An 18,256-nucleotide genomic window follows, 5' to 3' on the forward strand; every position below is an offset into this window, starting at 1 on the left:
GGGTTCAGATCCTGGCGTGGACCTATACACCGCTCATCAAGCCAATGGTGGCATCCCACATATAAAATAGAGGACAACTGGCACAGATGTTAGCTCAGGGACAATCTTCCTCAAACAAGAAGAGGAAGATTGGCAATGGATATAAACTCAGGGCCAATCTTCCTCATGAAAAAAAAAAAAGACGGGGTTGATTGTCATCCCTTTTCTACTTCAACTTGGCTCCTGAGAATAAATATGGGAGCATAAATCCACTGCACTTGACAATCCGGTTCTTAAATGGGATGGTACTTTTGACTTTAAGGACTCTTCCTGCTGTACCAGTATTCTGTCCAGTACATGAACAATACAGTCTGACATCTTGCAGGCAGAATTCAGAGGTTCAGTTTTGAACATTCATCTCTGTTTAATGAAATCCTTTCACTAAAAATACATCTTACAGTATCTTCTAGTTTCTTCTACAGATTCTCTCCACCACACAAAATCACTTAAAGCTATTTGTGGAAGAATGTAACGAGTAATGCACTCAACACATAGTCTTACAGGGAAAAAAAAATAGTGAACCCTAGCTTAGAACCAATTGCAAAGTCTACTCCACATTTTATTTTTGGCAGTTTACACATTAATCTGGATCTTGAGCATCTTTAAAGTTATCTGTTCCCAGGACCAACTTATAAAAGACTGTGGAAAATTAAAATTTATTGAGGACTTACTACATGTCAGCTCCTGTGAAACTTGTATCTTTTAGGTATTGAGGTATACTCTCCTTACCATAAAATTCATCTATTTTAAATGAACAGTTCAATGACTTTTAGCCAATTTGTGCATTTGTGCAACCCTCACTACAATCTAGTTTAAGGATTCTTCTATTACTCTAAGAAGTTCCTTCATATCCTCCACAATCAATTCTTGCTCCCAACTTCCAGCCCCAAGCAACCACCGAGTTGCCTTGTCTCCACAGTTTTGGCTTTTCTAGAAATTTCATATAAACGGAATCATACCATATGTAGTCTTTTGTGTCTGGCTTCTGTCCATTTAACATGATGTTTTTGAGATTTATCCGTGTTGTTACATGTATCAGTAGCTCATTTATTTTTACTGATGAGTAGTATTCCGACCTATGGATACAGAACATTTTGTTTATCCACTCACTCTATGTGAGAGAAGACTTGCTGGATCAGATGGGAAGTGTATGTTTAACTTTTAAACAAATTGCCAAAATGCTCCAAAGTGGCTATGCCATTTTATGTTCCAACCAGCACTGATGAGATTTCCAATCTCCATATCCTTGCCAACACTTTGGCACCATCAGTCTTCTTAATTTTAGCCTTTCTGGTGGGTGGGTAGTGATATCTTACTGTTGTTTCAATTTGCATTTCCCTAATGATGAGTCTTACTGAGCATCGTTTCATGTGATCATTTGCCATTTGAATATTCTCATGAATAAAGTGTCTACTGCAACCTTTTCCTCATTTTTAATGGAATTGTTTCTCTTATTATTATTGAGTTGTAAAAGTTCTTTATATATTTTGGTTAAAGTCCTTTGTTAGATAATTACTTTACAAATGTTTACTTCCAATCTGTTGCTTGTCTTTTCATTTCCTTAATGGTATCTTCTAAAGAGCAAAAATTTAACTTTGATGACATCTAACTTAATTGATTTTTTCTTTTGATGTCCATAGCTTTTGTATCATATCTAAGAAAATTTTCCCCAACCCAAGGGAAATTTCTGCTATTTTTATACAAGGGTTATAGTTTTAGCTCATATGTTTAGGTTTATGGTCCATTTTGATTTCATTTTTGTGTTGGGAGAGATGCAAGGGTAAAGGGTCATTATTTTGCATATGCAAATCCAATTGTTCTAGTACTGTTTGTTAAAAAGAAAATCCTTTCCTTATCACCTTGGCACCTTTCATAAAAATCAACTGATCACATACATGAGGGTTTATCTCTAGACTCTTTCTTCTGCACCATTGATCCATACATCTATCCCTATGCCAATACCATACTCTCTTGACTACTATAATTTAATAGTAAGTTTTGAAATCAGGAAGGGTAAGTCTTCCAATTTTGTTTTTTTTTCCATACTATTTAGGGTGTTCAGGGTTCTTTGCATTTCCATAGAAATTTCAATATCAGCGTATCAATTTCTGCCAAAGAAAAAAGCCTACTGAGATTTTGATGGAGATTATGTTAAATCAATTTAGGAAGAATTACCAATATTGAGCTTCCAATCCATGAAGATGATATATATATTGCATTAATTTACTTCTCATTTCTCTCAACAAGATTTTGTAGCTCTCCTAGTTCTTATGTTAAATGTATTAAGTATTTTATTCTTTTTCATGTTATTGTAAATAGAATTGATCTTTTGAAAATTTCATTTTCAGATTGTCCATTACTAGTATACAGAAATGTAATTGATTTTTGTATATTGATCTTATATCCTGCAACTTTGCTAAACTCAATAATATTCTAGTAGCTTTTTAAAAATAGATTTCTTAGGATTTTCTATGTATAAAGATCACATTGTGTGTGAACAAAAACACTTTTATTTCTTGCTTTCCAATTCTTATGCTTTGAATTTCTTGTTTCTGTCTTATGGTCCTTGACTTTTGTATTGGAATTATCAGCAAACTTCTCTTTAGTGCATGGTACACTGACACTGCTATACCCCTTTCATGGATGCCAAAATCAGACTTTTGCATATCCTTCACCCCGATAAATGCACATATTTAATCAGCGTATAATGTCACTGCCTATCAGTCAAAACTTAAGTTTCAGCAGCACTGCTATCTTTGTTTATAAAACCGTGTTTGGATAATTATTTTTAAAATTCGAACTGCATTTTGTACTCAACACTCAGAAAAGAAGAAAACAGAAAATGGGGACAGTGCCGCCATCAGTATGAGCATGAGTCCCATAAACTCAACAACAATCGAGACAAAGAGCAAAATCATTAGGCTGCTGAACGTGGCAATTCTTCAGCCTCAATTAGGCGCCCATTGGACTTCATAAGCTGGTCAACCATGACCAAGAGTAAAATTAAAGAGCATCACATAGCATAGTGAAAGTATAACACTAAAGACCGTGTCTAAAATGCAAGGTGCAATTAGTGATTTTATAATGTATTTTAGGTCTTTGGGAACATAAGTGCCTTTATGATAGGTACAGCTGTTCTATTTGAGCACAGCTCAACTCACAAACAGACTGAGGAACACAGTGGGTCTCAAAGTGGGGAAAGACCAGGACCTTGCTCAATCTTACGAAACTTCTGAGACAAGTTTACTGATTCCCATTTACAAATCAGGAATTTAAGGAACTTGAAGTTGTACAGTAAATGATGGAGACAAGATTCAAACCCCCATCTGTGTGGCTCCAAAAACCTCTAAACTAGGTCCCTCTTTTCCTGAGCAACACATTTCCCTGATGCCTATCGCGAAGCCCCAGCCTTCCACCCCTGCTCGGGAAGCTTCGGGCTCCACATTTTAGGGTTTCTAGCCTCTCTGGATTTCCCCAATGACTCACAGCTAATATGCAACAACTGGGGAAGAATTTATCTTCCTGGTTTGCTCTGTCCCCAAATTCCAGCCTGCAGGCTTGAACGCTATAATAAAAAGTTCTGCGGTGGTGACATAAATAAGACAGCTCCGTTTGAAATAGATGAATGATTTCCCTTGGAGTTTGGGAGCAGAAATGCCCATGAAGTTTGGATAAGAAAGGATAGCAAAGTTTTTAAGTGAGATAATTTAGGCTTTTCTTCCCGCTTTCATTTTTTTGGGCAGACACATTAGAAAATGAATGCCTTTCAAAGCAGAAAGGGTGCCATAAAACCATTAAGTTGTGGATGGGTGATAAAGCTCAGCCTTCTCTCTCAAGGCCCTGTAGAAAAAAATCTAAGCCTCGGGTGTGGACAATTCAGACTAAAATCTTTATAACTTGGACTTGTAAGGCCAGACAACAGGAGCTGTATTTCCACTGAGGAGGATGCAGAGCAAGGAAGAAGGAAACATTCTCAGAAGTGCTTCTCATTGCGCCTTAAGTAAACACTCACTAGTTGTTTGGATTTGTTCGTTAATTACAAAGCATTTCAATAGGCTCTTTTCATGAAACAAACAGAAATCATGCCCCCCCCCCCCCCCCCCCCCCCCCCCCCCCCGCCTCCGGGCAATACGCAAACTAGAAACAATCCTATCAATTGCTGACGTGCCAAATAAGCCTGATGAGAAGTGAGGAAGCCATCCTGGATGACTTTACCCTCTGATCAGCAGACCTCCGGGAGACGGTATTTTTCACAAACCCCTTATTTTACGTCCTTTGCTAATCTGTTCTTTATCAATCCCCCTCCCCAAATAAAACACCTCTTTCCCAGTCCTTACAGTGTTTAGACATGAATAGCAATGCCTTGGAAAAATCTTTGTAGCTAGCAAAATGTTGGAAACAATCTACATCATTGACGGACACGGGGGCAGAACCATCAGCTAGAATAGGGGCCAGCGACTATGGGTCCACAGCCTGTAGCCTATTTTTGTAAATAAAGTTTTACTGGAACACAACCACGCCCATTCGTTTATGTCTTGTCTATTGCTGCCTTCTTGCTATAAGGGCAGAGCTGAGTAGTTCCACTGAGACCAGCTGGCCCGCAAAACCTAATATATTTACTCTCTGGCTCTTTACAGAAAAAGTTTGTTAACCCTTGTGATAATACATTTAAAATAACATGGAAAAATACTCCTATTAGGATGTTAAGTAAAAAACAAAAGGAGGGGAGATGGTACCCTATTTCATGGATAGTATAATCACAATTAGCTGGCTCTGGTGGTCTAGTGGTTAAGATTCTGTGCTCTCACCACTGCGGCCCAGGTTTGTTTCCTGGTGAGGGAACCACACCACCCACAGCATCCGTCTGTCGGTTGTCAGGTGGTGGCGGCGATGTGTTGCTGTGATTCTGAAAGCTATGCCATGGGTAATTCAAACACCTGTGGTGTATTTGAACCATGGTGGACAGGTTTCAGTGGAGCTTCCAGACTAAGGCAGACTAGGAAGAAGGAGCTGGCCTTCCACTTCCGAAAAACTGGCCACGAAAACCTTGTGAATAGCATCAGAGCATTGTCTGATACAGCGCCGGAAGGTGAGAGGATGGCGCAAAAACAGCGGGCAGGGTTACCCTCTGCTGTCCACAAGGTCGCTAGGAGTCAGAATTGACTGACTTTACGGAACTAACAACAAAAATAGTCACAATTATGTAAAACAAAGGAAAATGGGCATAGAAGAGACCAAAAATGTTAGGCAGTTGGATGTGGGTGATTTTCCTTATCCCCACCTCTGTGTTCCAATTTCCTAAAATGACCTTATCCTTCTTTTAGAGCAGGAAAAAACTGGCCCTCATTTTAAACATTATTTCTGTTCGTGTCTCTGTCGCACACACAGTGGGTGTGACTCGATTTCCCTCTGTCCTCCCCCCGAGGGCCCCTCCCCACAGGCATGCAGAGGGCGGGAGGCAGGAAGTCCCAGGCAAGTACCTTATGCTCGTCCCGAAGGTGGCTGTCCAGCTCCTCCGTGTGCTTGGTCTCGTAGTAGCACAGCTGGCATTTGTAGGGTTTCAGTTCGTTGTGCTTTTCGATGTGCTGCTGGAGGCTCTCGTCGCTGGAGCAGGTGAAGGTACACTTATCGCAGCGGAAAACTACTCCCTGCAAGTATTTGGAGAGTTTGGACCGGCACACTTCAATGGGGACAACGCGCTCCTCTGCGGAAACAAACCGGATGGGAAGACGGCACGTTTTACTGACGGTAGGCACACGTCCTCTCTTTGGAATAGAAGAAGAAACTCATGCACTCCGCTTTGCTACTTCTTATCAGTTTGGGTCCGTGAACCGCACACACGTACAATGCTGCCCCATCTCCAACCCCAAAGCATATTCCTTGGGTACGAGGAGGTGTTTTTAAGACGAAAAGCTCCTTGTGAACTGAATACCCAGAATGAGCTATTATGAGGGGTGGGCAGGCTGCAACGTGCTTGCAAATTCCTGAAGGGAGGTGATTAAAGGAGGGGAGAAGAATGAAGGGGCTGCCATCTTTACCAACATGAACGACCATTGACAACAACCATTAGCACTTCCTACTTCCTCAGCAGCAAGGGTCATTTAGGCTGGACTTACAGGTGTCTTTAAGGAGGAGGAAACTGACATTCCCCGAGCACCTGTGTGCCACCCCAGTGCCCCTTCCTAGGAACTCTTAGGCTGGAATTATTCCCATTTAGTCAAGTGAGGAACCGACTTTTAAGTAACTCTCCAGAGGTCAAAGACATTGTAACTGGCAAGATGAGACCTGCATCCCTGCCTGTGGAACTGCCACTCCATCCTTCCCCATCATTTCCAATTCCATTCCTGTTTCCCCTTCCAACATGCTCTCAGGGGACTGTTTTCCTTTTCCCGAAACCAAAGGAATCTTTAATTTCAAATCTGAAAATGAAACCTGTACACTTTTAGTCACTGAAACTCCACCTCTAACTATGAGGAGCTCACAAGTGACATGGCCGCAGCCAACATTCAGGGGGAGGTGGGGGTGGTGTGGGAGATACGGAGGATCTGGGCCTTTTCAGACAATCTGTAATCTGATTGTCACCAGGGAAAAATAAGAGAGAGAGAGGATTCGGGTGCTTTTCCTGTTAACACACCAAATGCTGTAGGGCTGGAAATGCGTGTGCTTGTTTATTTTGCACTCTCTCACCCTTGTGTTTAACTGCTCAAATTAAATTTCACACCAGTCTGCCCAGAGCATTGGCGCACGCGCCAGATATCCATAACTGGGATAAAATTAAAATCTGTGCTATTTATGCAAGGATCAAATATAGCGTGTGTGTTCATGCTGTGTCTGGATTTCATAAGACTCTGAAAGTTTACAAATGGACGCACACAACATATACTTATATTATTTAGAAACAGCAATGTGTTATTAAGTCAAGAAAGCGTGATTTATTCTCAGAGTCAGAGTCACTGAGTAGCGATGTTTCCAGAGCATGAGTATTTTGTGCGCTGATGCGACGCACTGGGCGAATCCTCCCCCTGTTGTTGGCCTGTGTTGGGCTCCTGGGGACTTTTCCCCACCCATCGTCATGGCTTCGTCTCAACCACCACATTCTCACTGCAGGGCAGTCGCTGCCTCGGAGCCCTTGAATGTGGCGATTAATTGGCCAGCGGAAAGCTGGGCAGAGGGACTGTGGAAGGTGGTGTCTGCAACAGACTCCCTGGAGCTCTAATGCACGTTATTTTCCCTATACGAAGAGTCAGTGGCTTATTGAAATATAAATATTTTTAAACCAATGTATAGCAGACAGCTAAGAAACACATGATTATAATGTAATCCACACATTTTCTTAGAATAGCAAATGTTTAACAGTCTTCTAACCATTCAGTTCCATGGTTTGGCGTAAATGGAAGACAAAATGCTTTGGCGTAAACCAGTGAGCCTTAAGATGTCCTGCCACTGTCCTACTCCCCTCGCCCAGGGTTTCTCAAGAGTAGCACGACTGACATTTGGGGGCCAGGCAATTCTTTGTGGTGGGGGCTGTTCTGTGAACTGTAGGATGTTTATCAGCATCCCTGGCTTCTACCCACTAGACGCCAGAAGCACCCCCTCTTCCCTAGTTGTGACACCTAGAAATGCTTCCAGACAAATGCACCCCACGGAAGCAAGGTGGACCCAGGCTGAGAACCACTGCTCTAAGCCAAGTGCCAAGCATTAACTCCAGCTGCCCTGGGTAAGATGTGTGGACGTGAACCATGCACGAGCTGGTGCCCACGAGAAGAGACGGTGGTACAGGCTGAACCAGGGGGACCAGCCCCCACACTGAGCATATGCTTTCACACCTCAGGGATTCATGGGAAGTATTGACATGAACTTTTCTGGCACCTTCCTTGAGACTGCATCACCCCCTTGCTCTCTGTGTTTGTTCCTGATTTCTATTTCGTCATTCCTTCTGCTTCCACTTTCACTTGTTGGCTCTGGCCTGTCCCGTCTGCCCTGGCTCTCTTGACCCCAGTGGAGATGGAGAACATATGGGTATGACTTTCCATACAACGATGTGTCCCACACCTTGAAGAAGTCGCTCAGTCATCCTCCTGTGTTCACTTCTCCCCCGTAAATAATCAGTTCTTTCAAAATGGTTTTTCATAGGTCTCCCTTTCAATTCCTCTACCACTTTGGTTAGTTTTCTTTGCGGTTTCCAATTTCACTATGTGTGTCTAAGTGAATTTTACACAGTCATGAGCACTCCCAAAAACCTTGGAGTTTCAGTAATAATAATCAATGTGAACCACCGCTACAATTGATTACGTGCTCGCTATGTTTCAGGCACTGTTCGGTGTTCTGCCCTCACTGCCACTTTTCATTCTCATAAGACCCTGCAGAGTCACTTTTCTATCTTCAGTTTATTGATGTGGAAACTGAGAACTGACCTGTTAAGCTGCTTCCTCAAAGTCACTCCTCTAGCTCAGTACAAAGTTGTGACCTGGGAGCACAGGCCTCCTGACCTTAGCCAGCGCCCTGCTCCTTCACCCCTGAAAAGAACTCCCGGCAACACTCAATCTGTATTCAGTGTACTTATAAGCCTAACTAATAATTCCTAATATTCTAACAACGCAAAAGCTGGGGGCTGGCCCCGTGGTGTAGTGGTTAAGTTTGCACACTCCGCTTTAGCACCCCAGGATTTGTGGGTTCGGATCCCGGTGTGGATCTACACCACTCATCAAGCCATGTAGAGGTGGCATCCCACACCCAAAATAAAGGAAGACTATTAGGAATGTTAGCTCAGGGCTAATCTTCCTCAAGCCAAAAAGAGGAATATTGGCAAGAGATGTTAGCTCAGAGGGAATCTTCCTCACCAAAAAAACCAAAACACAGAAATGCAAAAGCTATAGATATCTAAGGCAACCATTTCGATCTGAGTTTCTTCCAAATATCTTCAAATCTGATCATTTCCCTGTTTTCTTACTCTGAAATATAAGATTTCCTATTGCCAAACTAAGACATTACTAACATCCCAAGTCTCTTAGTTAGGTGGATTTTTACTAAGATATGAATTGTAGAAAAAAGTTAACTTTTTCTCCTTTCTAAAAACACGGCTAACATGACCAAGATAAAAAAACAAGACAGACCTTGAAAGGCGGGCCAATGATTGACAGCGTTTTCTGAATGAGGTTATTCACGATTGAGGCAAGCGAGGGACATAAAGTTAGAGACGGGAAAGTTTCCAGGTAAGGCTGGAGCCCTGTCTTGGCCACAGAAGCTCAGCACTCAGGGCTTTTTTCTATGGGGGCAGTGACAACTGTGGGCCTTTCTTGACTTCACACCTCTCAAAATTACCTTGGGTAAGAAAGCAAGGGCTGAATCACACTCATTGTGACTCAGCTTCTAGCAGTGGCTGCAAAAATATTATGACTTCACCAGTTCGACTGCAAGATAGATTGTGTCTCTCGTGTCGTCCCACTCAAAAGATGCCTGGTTCTGCAGCTGGACCCCAGAGGAATGCCACACTGAGGCGCACGGGTACAAGGGTGCAACAAGAGCCGAGAAGTGTGTGCTGTCAACTCCCGTGTGCTCACTGGAAAAATCTGCAGAACTGCAACTACAAAGTAGGGTCATTTTTGCTCCAAATGGTGAAAAACCACATCACTGTGGAGTCCAGAATCACCAAGTAAAAATCCTTCCTGAAAGGCAGACCACAACACACATGGGTTTCCTCTCCACAAAGTGCCAAGTCTGAAGAAGCAGGGAGAGATCTGGAAGTCATTCACTCCTGCAAACTTTGTAGGCAGATTATCATGGGAGAGGACTGCGCCCCTCTTTGGGCCAAACCAAAGACCCACCCATACTCTGTCTCAGCCACACAAGAGACAAAGGCTGAGTACGAGAAAGCCATTAAGAAACTAACGATGGGTTTCTCAAAAAACAATCATCCCCAAACATAACCATAAACAGACACACATAAACAAGGCACAACAGCTCCTAGTAAGAAGTTATTAAGCTTTGGTGTTATCCAGGCTACCACCTTCAAGCCAGAGAGAGCTGAGAATCGCACCTCTAACTACAACAGGCAAAGTATTTGATGGCGATGGAAGGAAACATATAATTTCACTGAACAAAATGAAAGATTGGCAGTCTCACTGTAGAATTTTTTCTCAAGAAAAACAATATTGATCAGATAAATTAAGGGAGATTAGTTCCATTCCAAAAAGATGCCCAAAGGTGGGGTTCAGTTAAATTCAGCATTTGTCTAAGTATTGGGGCTACAGGCCGGGAAGCAGAAATTTTGAGTTAATATGCCGACTGCAGTCCAGTATCAGCGATTACACAGCTCCATAATCATCATGTAAATATTTGGCAAAACTGTTTCATCCCTATAATTCAATCTGTGCCCAATTTTTCAGGTCCACTTTGGGGGCGCAAGGTACATACAGGCAAAGCTATGCACGAGGCATCGTTTTTCCAAGGGTGATAAACTCACTAGAAATGTACTCATAAGGACTATTTATTCCCTTGTTCACTGTCTCTCTTCCCATTGAAGTTCAAGTTCCTTCAGGACACAAACCTTGCTTCTTCATGGTTGTATTCCCAGAGCTTAAAACAATGCCGACACACAGTGGGTGTTCAATAACTTTTTTGTTGCATGAATGAAAACCCACCAAAAGTCTTACCACCATCTTTCTCCTGAAACTAAAGTCTCAGAGCTTAATTTTTCCCTGGTTAAACTGGTCCAATCATGGCCAACCTCACCAAATGTTGATCTGACCTAAGTTCACAGTTCCTCAAAGAGATGGGTCTACCAATCCTTCGCTTCAATCTTTGCTAAATTAGTATCCACCAGGTGTCTCCGCAGTACCCTGGCTTTAATTCTGTCTGCTGAGTCAAGTTCAAACTCCTACTTGGTATCCAAGCTCTCCATAACTTGGCCAGAACATACTTTTCCGGCCTTGCCTCCTACCCCCTTCAGGCCCTCCTCAGAATGGCCTAACACCATGCTGTAAATACATCTTGCTTCCACTCACCTGAGTGGTTTGTTAAGCCCCCACCCCCCTGCCATGTAGTGGGTCAAATAGTCCCCCTGAAATTTATGTCTACCTGGATCCTCATAATGTGATTTTATTGAGACACAAGCTCTTTGCAGATGTTATTAGTCAAGATGAGGCCATACCGGATTAGGGTGGGTCCTAAATCCAATGACTGGTGTTCTTATAAGAAGAGGAGAGGGCACACAGAGACACATGCAGGGACAAAGGCCATGGGCAGATGGAGGCAGAGTTTGGAATGGTGCAGCTACAGGGCAAGGAATATCAAGGAATGTCGGAAGCCACCAGAAGCTGGGAAGAGCCAAGGAAGGGGGATTCTTCTCTAGAGCCTTTGGAGGGAGTACAGCCCGCTGACACCTGGATTTCAAAGTTCCTGGCTCCAAAAAGGTGACAGAATACATTTTTGTTATTTTAAGCCACCCAGGAAACTAACATACCCCACCTTAAGTCTTCTCTGCCTGTTGAAATGGCATCATGGCTCAGTTTGAAAGCTACTCCCCCTTCACCACATTTGTCTACCCCAAACAGAAATATATCTGCCACTGTGACTCTCCTGGAAAGTTATCACTGTCTTACATATACTTATGCACACGCTCCATCTCCTTGAGGAGGGCACGTTCTGGGTCTTACACACCCCATCTGACCCAAAGAACCCAGCACAGTGTGGCATGTAAGAGGCAAATAATGAATGTTTGCTGAACGCATGAACAAACAGTACGCTCTCTTTTGCCACAGCAACATGAATCCATGATTATTTCGCATTCAGATTTGCCATGAGCAAAGTGGATTCTCTTTCCTTCCCTCCCTATTTAAATATAGCTATTTGTCTGGACAAAAAGCGAAGGAAACTCTATTCTTGCAAGCAGTAGGTCAGTCTCAGGGCCAGTTCAGAAGTTGTTGTTCTTGCCTTTAATCCCAAGTATTTTAATTAATGAAGGCCACAGAAAGATCTCTTCCCGCAGACCCTAGAGACCAAAGATGTTTATTCATCCACAGAGCAAGGAGAGCACAGTTGCAGAAAGAGCCACCTCTTGTTACTTTGAGATCAGCCCCAACTTGAAATTGTGAGGCAAACACCCAACTCCGTCTCTTGACTTGTCAAGATCAGCTTCCCACTGAGCTGCCATTTTGAGTTGAGGTGGACACCAAGGCCAGGCCAGGACACAGATAGCAGACACAGATGTCCTGAAGCAGCTTGCTGTCTATGGTTCAGTGGTCCTTGTCTCTGACCTCCAGCCCCACAGAAAATTCCATCCTCGGACCCAGCTGTCACAGCCACTGGGACTTTCAACAGGGTGACACCAACCATCTTCCCTACAGTGAGAGAGTGGTGGTTAAAGTCATGGACTGTGGGTCAGATCCCAGCTGGGTCACCTGTTAGCCATGTGACCTTAGGTAAGACGTTCAGTCTTTCTGAGCCTGTTTTTTCCCTTGTGATCAGGGATAGCCGTAACATCCACCACTTAAGGTTTTCTGAGAGTTCCATAAAATGACATATTGGAAACACTTAGTACAGCACTTGCCACCTAATAAGCACTGAGTAATAGTAACCATTGTTGTTGTTAATGTTGTCACTATTACTACCAATCCTAAATGCTCGTGTTCATTCGAGATTGTGCACTTTCTGACAATTAGTAAGTCCCTATGAGGACAACAGTTACTTACTCAGATGCCTCTTTTTATATAAATGATCTCTATCAATAAACAGAAGAGATCGTAGGTAACCAGTGACAGGCAACATGATGGATGTGTTGGGATCAGAGGACCAGTTGATTCATAGCTTCGCTGCTCACTGCTTGGGTGACTGTGGTTAAACCAGTTCAGCTCCCATGGCCCCTGTGGGACTTACCACTGTATTGATGGTGGGGACCACATGCACTATATCCTACACAGTCCCCTTCCGGAGAACTCACTGGAGAAATTCCTTGCAGGTTTTCGTGTCTAGGATTCCTGAAAATTTCCTTAACAAAATTTCAAAAGTCTCACAAACACTCTAAATCCAACTGGTTCTGTTGGATTCTGTTTTCTTCTCTCCCATGGTTGGCAGGAATCTCAGGGCCATGTCTGCAGCCCACTGTGACGAAACGCTCTGCACCTCCCGGTGCACACTGAGTACCCAGCCTCTCGGTGAGCTCTCCCATCCTTTCAGAGGAACTTTCAAGTGGCTTCTCCAGATTTTGCATTTGCCCCAATTTTCCTCATTTGTTCTTAATCCTATAGTTCTGCACAAATCTCTTTATGATATAAATAAATGTGAAATAAATGACCACAAACAATTATACTAAATTAAAAAAAAAAAGTAGTTTTTCTCAGCTTCAAGCTCCCCAGACGTAAAACAGGACTATGAGTCACAGTATTATCCCCCACAGTGTTGTCGGAGGATGAAGCGACTTTGTGCGGCAGAAGCGCTTCGTCAAGTGGAGCGCTCTGAGGGCATCTCTCTTTGCCTCCCTCTTTCCTGAATCCTCAGCCCAGGGAAGGGAAGCCATTGAGCTCATTAGGCATCAAAGGTCTGATCCCGCCAGGCAGCAATATGGGAAAGGAGAGGGAGTCAAACGAGGAAGTGAGGTCTCACCGGTTCTGTTTGCTCGGCAGCACCACTATGCGTGGCCTCTCCCCAAGCTGTTAGGGGGCACAGAGCCACCACGACACATGGGCCGGGGGACCAGAAGCCAGGTGACTGAGGCGGAACACCAGGTGGGACCACTCGGGCCAAGAATTCCTGCCTAAATGTTGCCTCACTGCTTCTCTCAGCTTGCAGGTGGACATCTTAGCCAGCAACGATGTCATGTCTCATTAGAGTGCCAGGGGGTGGGGGGAGATCTGAGAATGTGAAAGGTTGAGCCTCTTAGGGAGCGTGCAGTAGATATGGGTGAAATGTCACAAAACACTTGGTCAAAGGCAGTGGCTCTGGGGAAAGGTTGGAAACTTTGAGAATGCCTCCCAAATATCCAGCATTTCAGAGTGATTGACATCTCAGCAAGAGAGCAGAAGACACTTACAGCTTTTGAGGCACATCTGGCAAATACTGAAAAGCTTTCCAAGGTTACAAGTGATGGAAGGAAGACAGGAAGAAGGAGGAAGAAAAGGAGGGAGGGAAGGAGAGAAGGAGAGATGGAAAGATCAGTAGATGGAAACAGAAGGAGAGACTGGCAGTTGGGTATTCTAGTCATCTTGTTCCATCCATCTCCGGCTTGAATCTTTTGAGGGCAAAGTAGTTTTTATATAAACATATTTTTCCTCCCAATGCAGAGGAAGCCTGTTGTTTAACCATGTTTTAATTCACTAAGGGTAAACTCAACCCAAAGAAGAACCCAAGAGGACTTAAAAGAAGTGGCCCTGTGTATCAACAGGACCCAATTATTTGGAACCCTCAGCATTCATCATTATGGAACATACTAGACACTTTACATGTTATTTCATAGACATAATCGTCATCTCTTCTTACAGATGAGAGAGAGGTTAAATCCAGAAGGCTTTAAAATCAGAATTTAAACCCAAAGGTTTATGGGTTTTCTAATATCCATCAGGCCACTTTTATTTTTAAGAATTTTCTCTCTCCATCCATTTCAGGGGAAACTCTACATTCTGTGTTGGAAAGCATCATTTGGTCTTCCTCCAAAGAACCGCTCTCACCCAGAGAGCTCTTCACGTTTTACAATGAGGCTTCACCCAGCCCTCTGTTTCTCATTCCCTCCTTCCGTAGCCAGGCTGCGAGAGCAGGGGATTCAGAATATAAAGCTCCCTCACGCTGGGCAGGCCTGCAGAACCCATCACCTCTGCCCCACTCCAGGCGGAGGAAATCCTCTCAGCAAGAAGGTGTTTTTATCCAGTTGACTGTCCCCGGGGTTGTCACTGTGATTTCCTGCCTGGAGATAAGGTGAGGAACAAGGGACCAGGGCAGAGGTGCCACTGCCACCTCGAGAGGGCATCCCTGTCATACCACCTGGGCCACCCTCCCCCGCACGCCAAGAAATCCACGTCAGGAAGGTTACCTCGATGCAGCACGATGTGGTCGATCATGTTCCGTTTGTATTTGGTGTGATAGAGGCAGAGAGGACAGCGGAGATCTTTGGGGCCCTCCTCAGGAACCGCCGAATGCCCGGCTTCCACGTGCATAGTGAACGCAGATCTGGGGGAGAGGCGGGGGACAGAGGCAGTGAGCGGGACAAGGGACCACTTCACTCACACACCCCCTGCTGCCAACCCTACCACAGGGCTTCTGGGTGTGAGACCCAAACCACAGTCGTTAATCACGTTTGCTGACCAAAAGCTCCTTGGTCACTTGTCCAATCCAGTAACTGAAGACTGTTGCGCGGCGGTAACTTCTTCTTTGGAAATTTTGCCACTTGGCTGGGTTCAGGGCTTAGTTTGAAAAGAAATGGGATTCCCTAAACACTGTATTCTTGAAAATTAGAAACTGTCTGTTAAAAATATGAAAATAAAATCCCTACGAAAACATGTTTCTCATCATGTTTCGAAGGAGAGAGACGATTTTAAAGCTAGGTGGATTTACCAACTGTCTACAAGCTGGTTAGGGAGTCATCATTGACGTCATGGTTGACAACCAGGCAAACTAAAGTCAGAGCTGCTGTACCAGCTCGAAGGCGGAGGGCAACAGTAGTTGCTGCCCCTCCATCCTTTCCAAAATGTCGCATTCTACAAAGCCTTCAAAAAACGGAGGAAACCAAGAGCGTAATGGGCGGGTTTAACGGGTTAATTAACCTAGTGCTTCTCTCGGGGGAACACGCACACCTGTCAGTGGGCCTTGTGATCTGGGTCCTTCTAGAACTGTCTTTCAGTTCTAAGGCCACACACATATTTATCTGAAAAACAACCAAACCAAACTAACAGAGATACAACACATTTTCCATCAAATCCCAGCGACTCAGATGTTGGTGGAAAAGAGATCTGTTCTTCTTCCAACTCATGTTTTCCTTTGGGCCTGAAGCCTACTGTCGCCAGCCCCTCTGCGGAGTCTGTACTGAAGTACTGGCGCGGCCAAAGGCTCAGGTCCTGACTGCAATAGGAGCCGATGATGACAGCTCTCGATCCATAACGTACCATCTAGCGTTATCTTATTATAATAGCTTTCTAGCTCTGATAGAAATTGTAACACTGTTAGTATTTCCTTTGTGCCAGGCACTGCTCTAAGCACTTCAGATACATTGGTTCATGTACTCCTCACAAGAGCCCTAGGAGGGAGGGACTATTAGTATCTTTATTTTACAAAGAACCGGAGACACAGAGAGTCTTGGTGACTTGTCCAAAGTCACACAGCCAGTAAGTGGCAAAGCTGGGACTCAAACCCAGGCAGCCAGGCTCCACGTTCTACACTGGTAACTACTAACCTCAACGGTCTCTCCCAGAATGAGATTAAATCACAGTTTAGATTAAATGACAGGAAGCCCTCTATTTTTTTGAGTTCACTGATTCTGTCACACACAGGAGCAAAGGGGACTTTGGATTCTCTTTCTCCAGTCTGGAACAATCTCTCTAGGATTGCTCAAGTCTAGTCTTCACAGGCTGGAGTCTTGATTCTCGGGGTGTCTTTCCATAATATGATCTTAAGAGAGAAGAATTTTCTACAACAGTAGCAGAAAAGTCACAACTGCTGGATGTTCTGTCTTGACTTTGACTTTGTTTTCAAGAACACATTTTTTTTCAAAGACAAATAAAAGAAGGGGACACAGTTCTCCGAGGGGAAAAAAAAGCATTGCTTCCTGCACTGGGTCAAGGAAATCCTTTGCTGCGATCTCACACTGCTCGCGCACCCATTCACTCTGATTTTTAAACTCATTTGTTCAGATATAGCTCTTCATCCCTTCCACAAACCCCAAAGCAGTCTTCTGGAACTAGCTTCCTTTTGTGAAGACTGAACCCAATCCCTGCATCATCCCATGGGCAAGGCCTCCCCTGAACTCCAGGTAGGAGAGGGCAAGGGAAGAATGTGGTGAGGGGCGGAGCAGAGGCAGCAACCTTGTTTTTCAAGGCTGTTTTTCACGCCACTTACTTAAAGCCTGTGTAAAAGGAACAGTCTTTGCACTTGAAGAGCTTCTTCCCACCGTGCTTGTCCCTGTAATGGCGCCTGATGCTCTGGATGTAGCCAGAGGAGAATTCACAGAATTCGCAGTGAAGAACAGCTTCGGTTTTCTGCTCAGCGCTCCCGGCAGCCCCAGAAAGAGGCACAGGGCTTACACGGCTGTTGTTCCTCGCCAGGGCAGCAGACTGATAGTGGTTCAACTGCTGCTGGACATCTGGAGGCTCCGAGTAGGACGAGTCTGTGGACAGACGGGGGAAAATGACACCGGACACAGAAAAAACGGTGGGGGTTTGAAGCTTGAAAACCTCCGACATTAGTTTTGAGTATTTTGTTAAGGGGACGACTATGACCCTATCTTTCATCTTCATTTACATTCACAACACCTATCTGGGGAAACGCAGGTGTGTCGTTTCTTTTAATCTGACTTTGAAGGCTTGCAGCATTTAAAAATAAAATTCTGAGGTTAAAGGTTTCAAAGTGAAGGAAGAAAGGAAACTGTTTTTTTTAAAGGAAATTGCAGTGTGGCAACAGGCTGCCACAGAATACCCGTCCTTGTAGGGGAGATAAACCCACAAAACGTCCACAGGAGTCTACACGAGAAAGCGAAGCAAATGATGCAATCGCTCCTCCTCTGCAGGCCAGAATTATTCAAGCCAAGCAAAGAAAAAAAAAAGTCTTTAACAGAAATGCTCAAGCACATGGCACTCACAAATATAAAAATGTTTTATGCCTTCACAGTGAAGTGATTTAAATTTTAAAATCTAAAAATCCCAGAGTGTTCTCCAGGAATGGACGTTTAAAGCTTAGTCAGCATTAAAATGGAGATTTATTCATAAATCCCATTAAAATGAAATTCCAAATAAGTTTCCCTGAAAGGTATTTTCAAGTTTGCAATTTGGAGGGAAATGTCGGAAATGACAGGCACAAATCTCAACCCTGAGAAGCTTCAGTGGCATGTGGTGGGGAAATCGGATCTCGATGGGAGGTGGGGAAATCTCAGAGTTTCTTCTTTAAATAAATTTAAAAAAATGTAACAGAGAGAGAGAGGGAAAGTAAAAGAAAGGTCTTGAACCTTTTCCCAACACGCGGCTTTGAATGCTGAGGTTAGGAATTCAACAACATTGTCCTGTGTAACCTACAGCTGCCTGTG

General features: G+C 43.9%; 1 protein-coding gene across 13 annotated transcripts in view; it reads right to left on the minus strand.

Moving 5' to 3' along the window:
• ZNF462 (zinc finger protein 462) overlaps window positions 1-18,256 on the minus strand; it is a 140,790-nt gene that overhangs the window by 17,243 nt on the left and 105,291 nt on the right. For all 13 annotated transcript variants that reach the window (XR_011506304.1, XR_011506302.1, XM_070519085.1 and 10 more), the window contains exons 8-10: window positions 17,077-17,344; window positions 15,059-15,195; window positions 5,520-5,743 (exon numbers count right to left, since the gene is read on the minus strand). Coding sequence is in view for 11 of the 13 variants with exons in the window: in XM_070519085.1 (XP_070375186.1) it covers window positions 5,520-5,743; window positions 15,059-15,195; window positions 17,077-17,344 (629 nt within the window). In the remaining 2 variants the exon portion in view is untranslated. The remainder of the gene's footprint in view (window positions 1-5,519; window positions 5,744-15,058; window positions 15,196-17,076; window positions 17,345-18,256) is intronic.

The sequence above is a fragment of the Equus asinus genome, chromosome 10 (assembly GCF_041296235.1).
Source record: "Equus asinus isolate D_3611 breed Donkey chromosome 10, EquAss-T2T_v2, whole genome shotgun sequence".
Classification (NCBI taxonomy): Eukaryota; Metazoa; Chordata; class Mammalia; order Perissodactyla; family Equidae; genus Equus; species Equus asinus.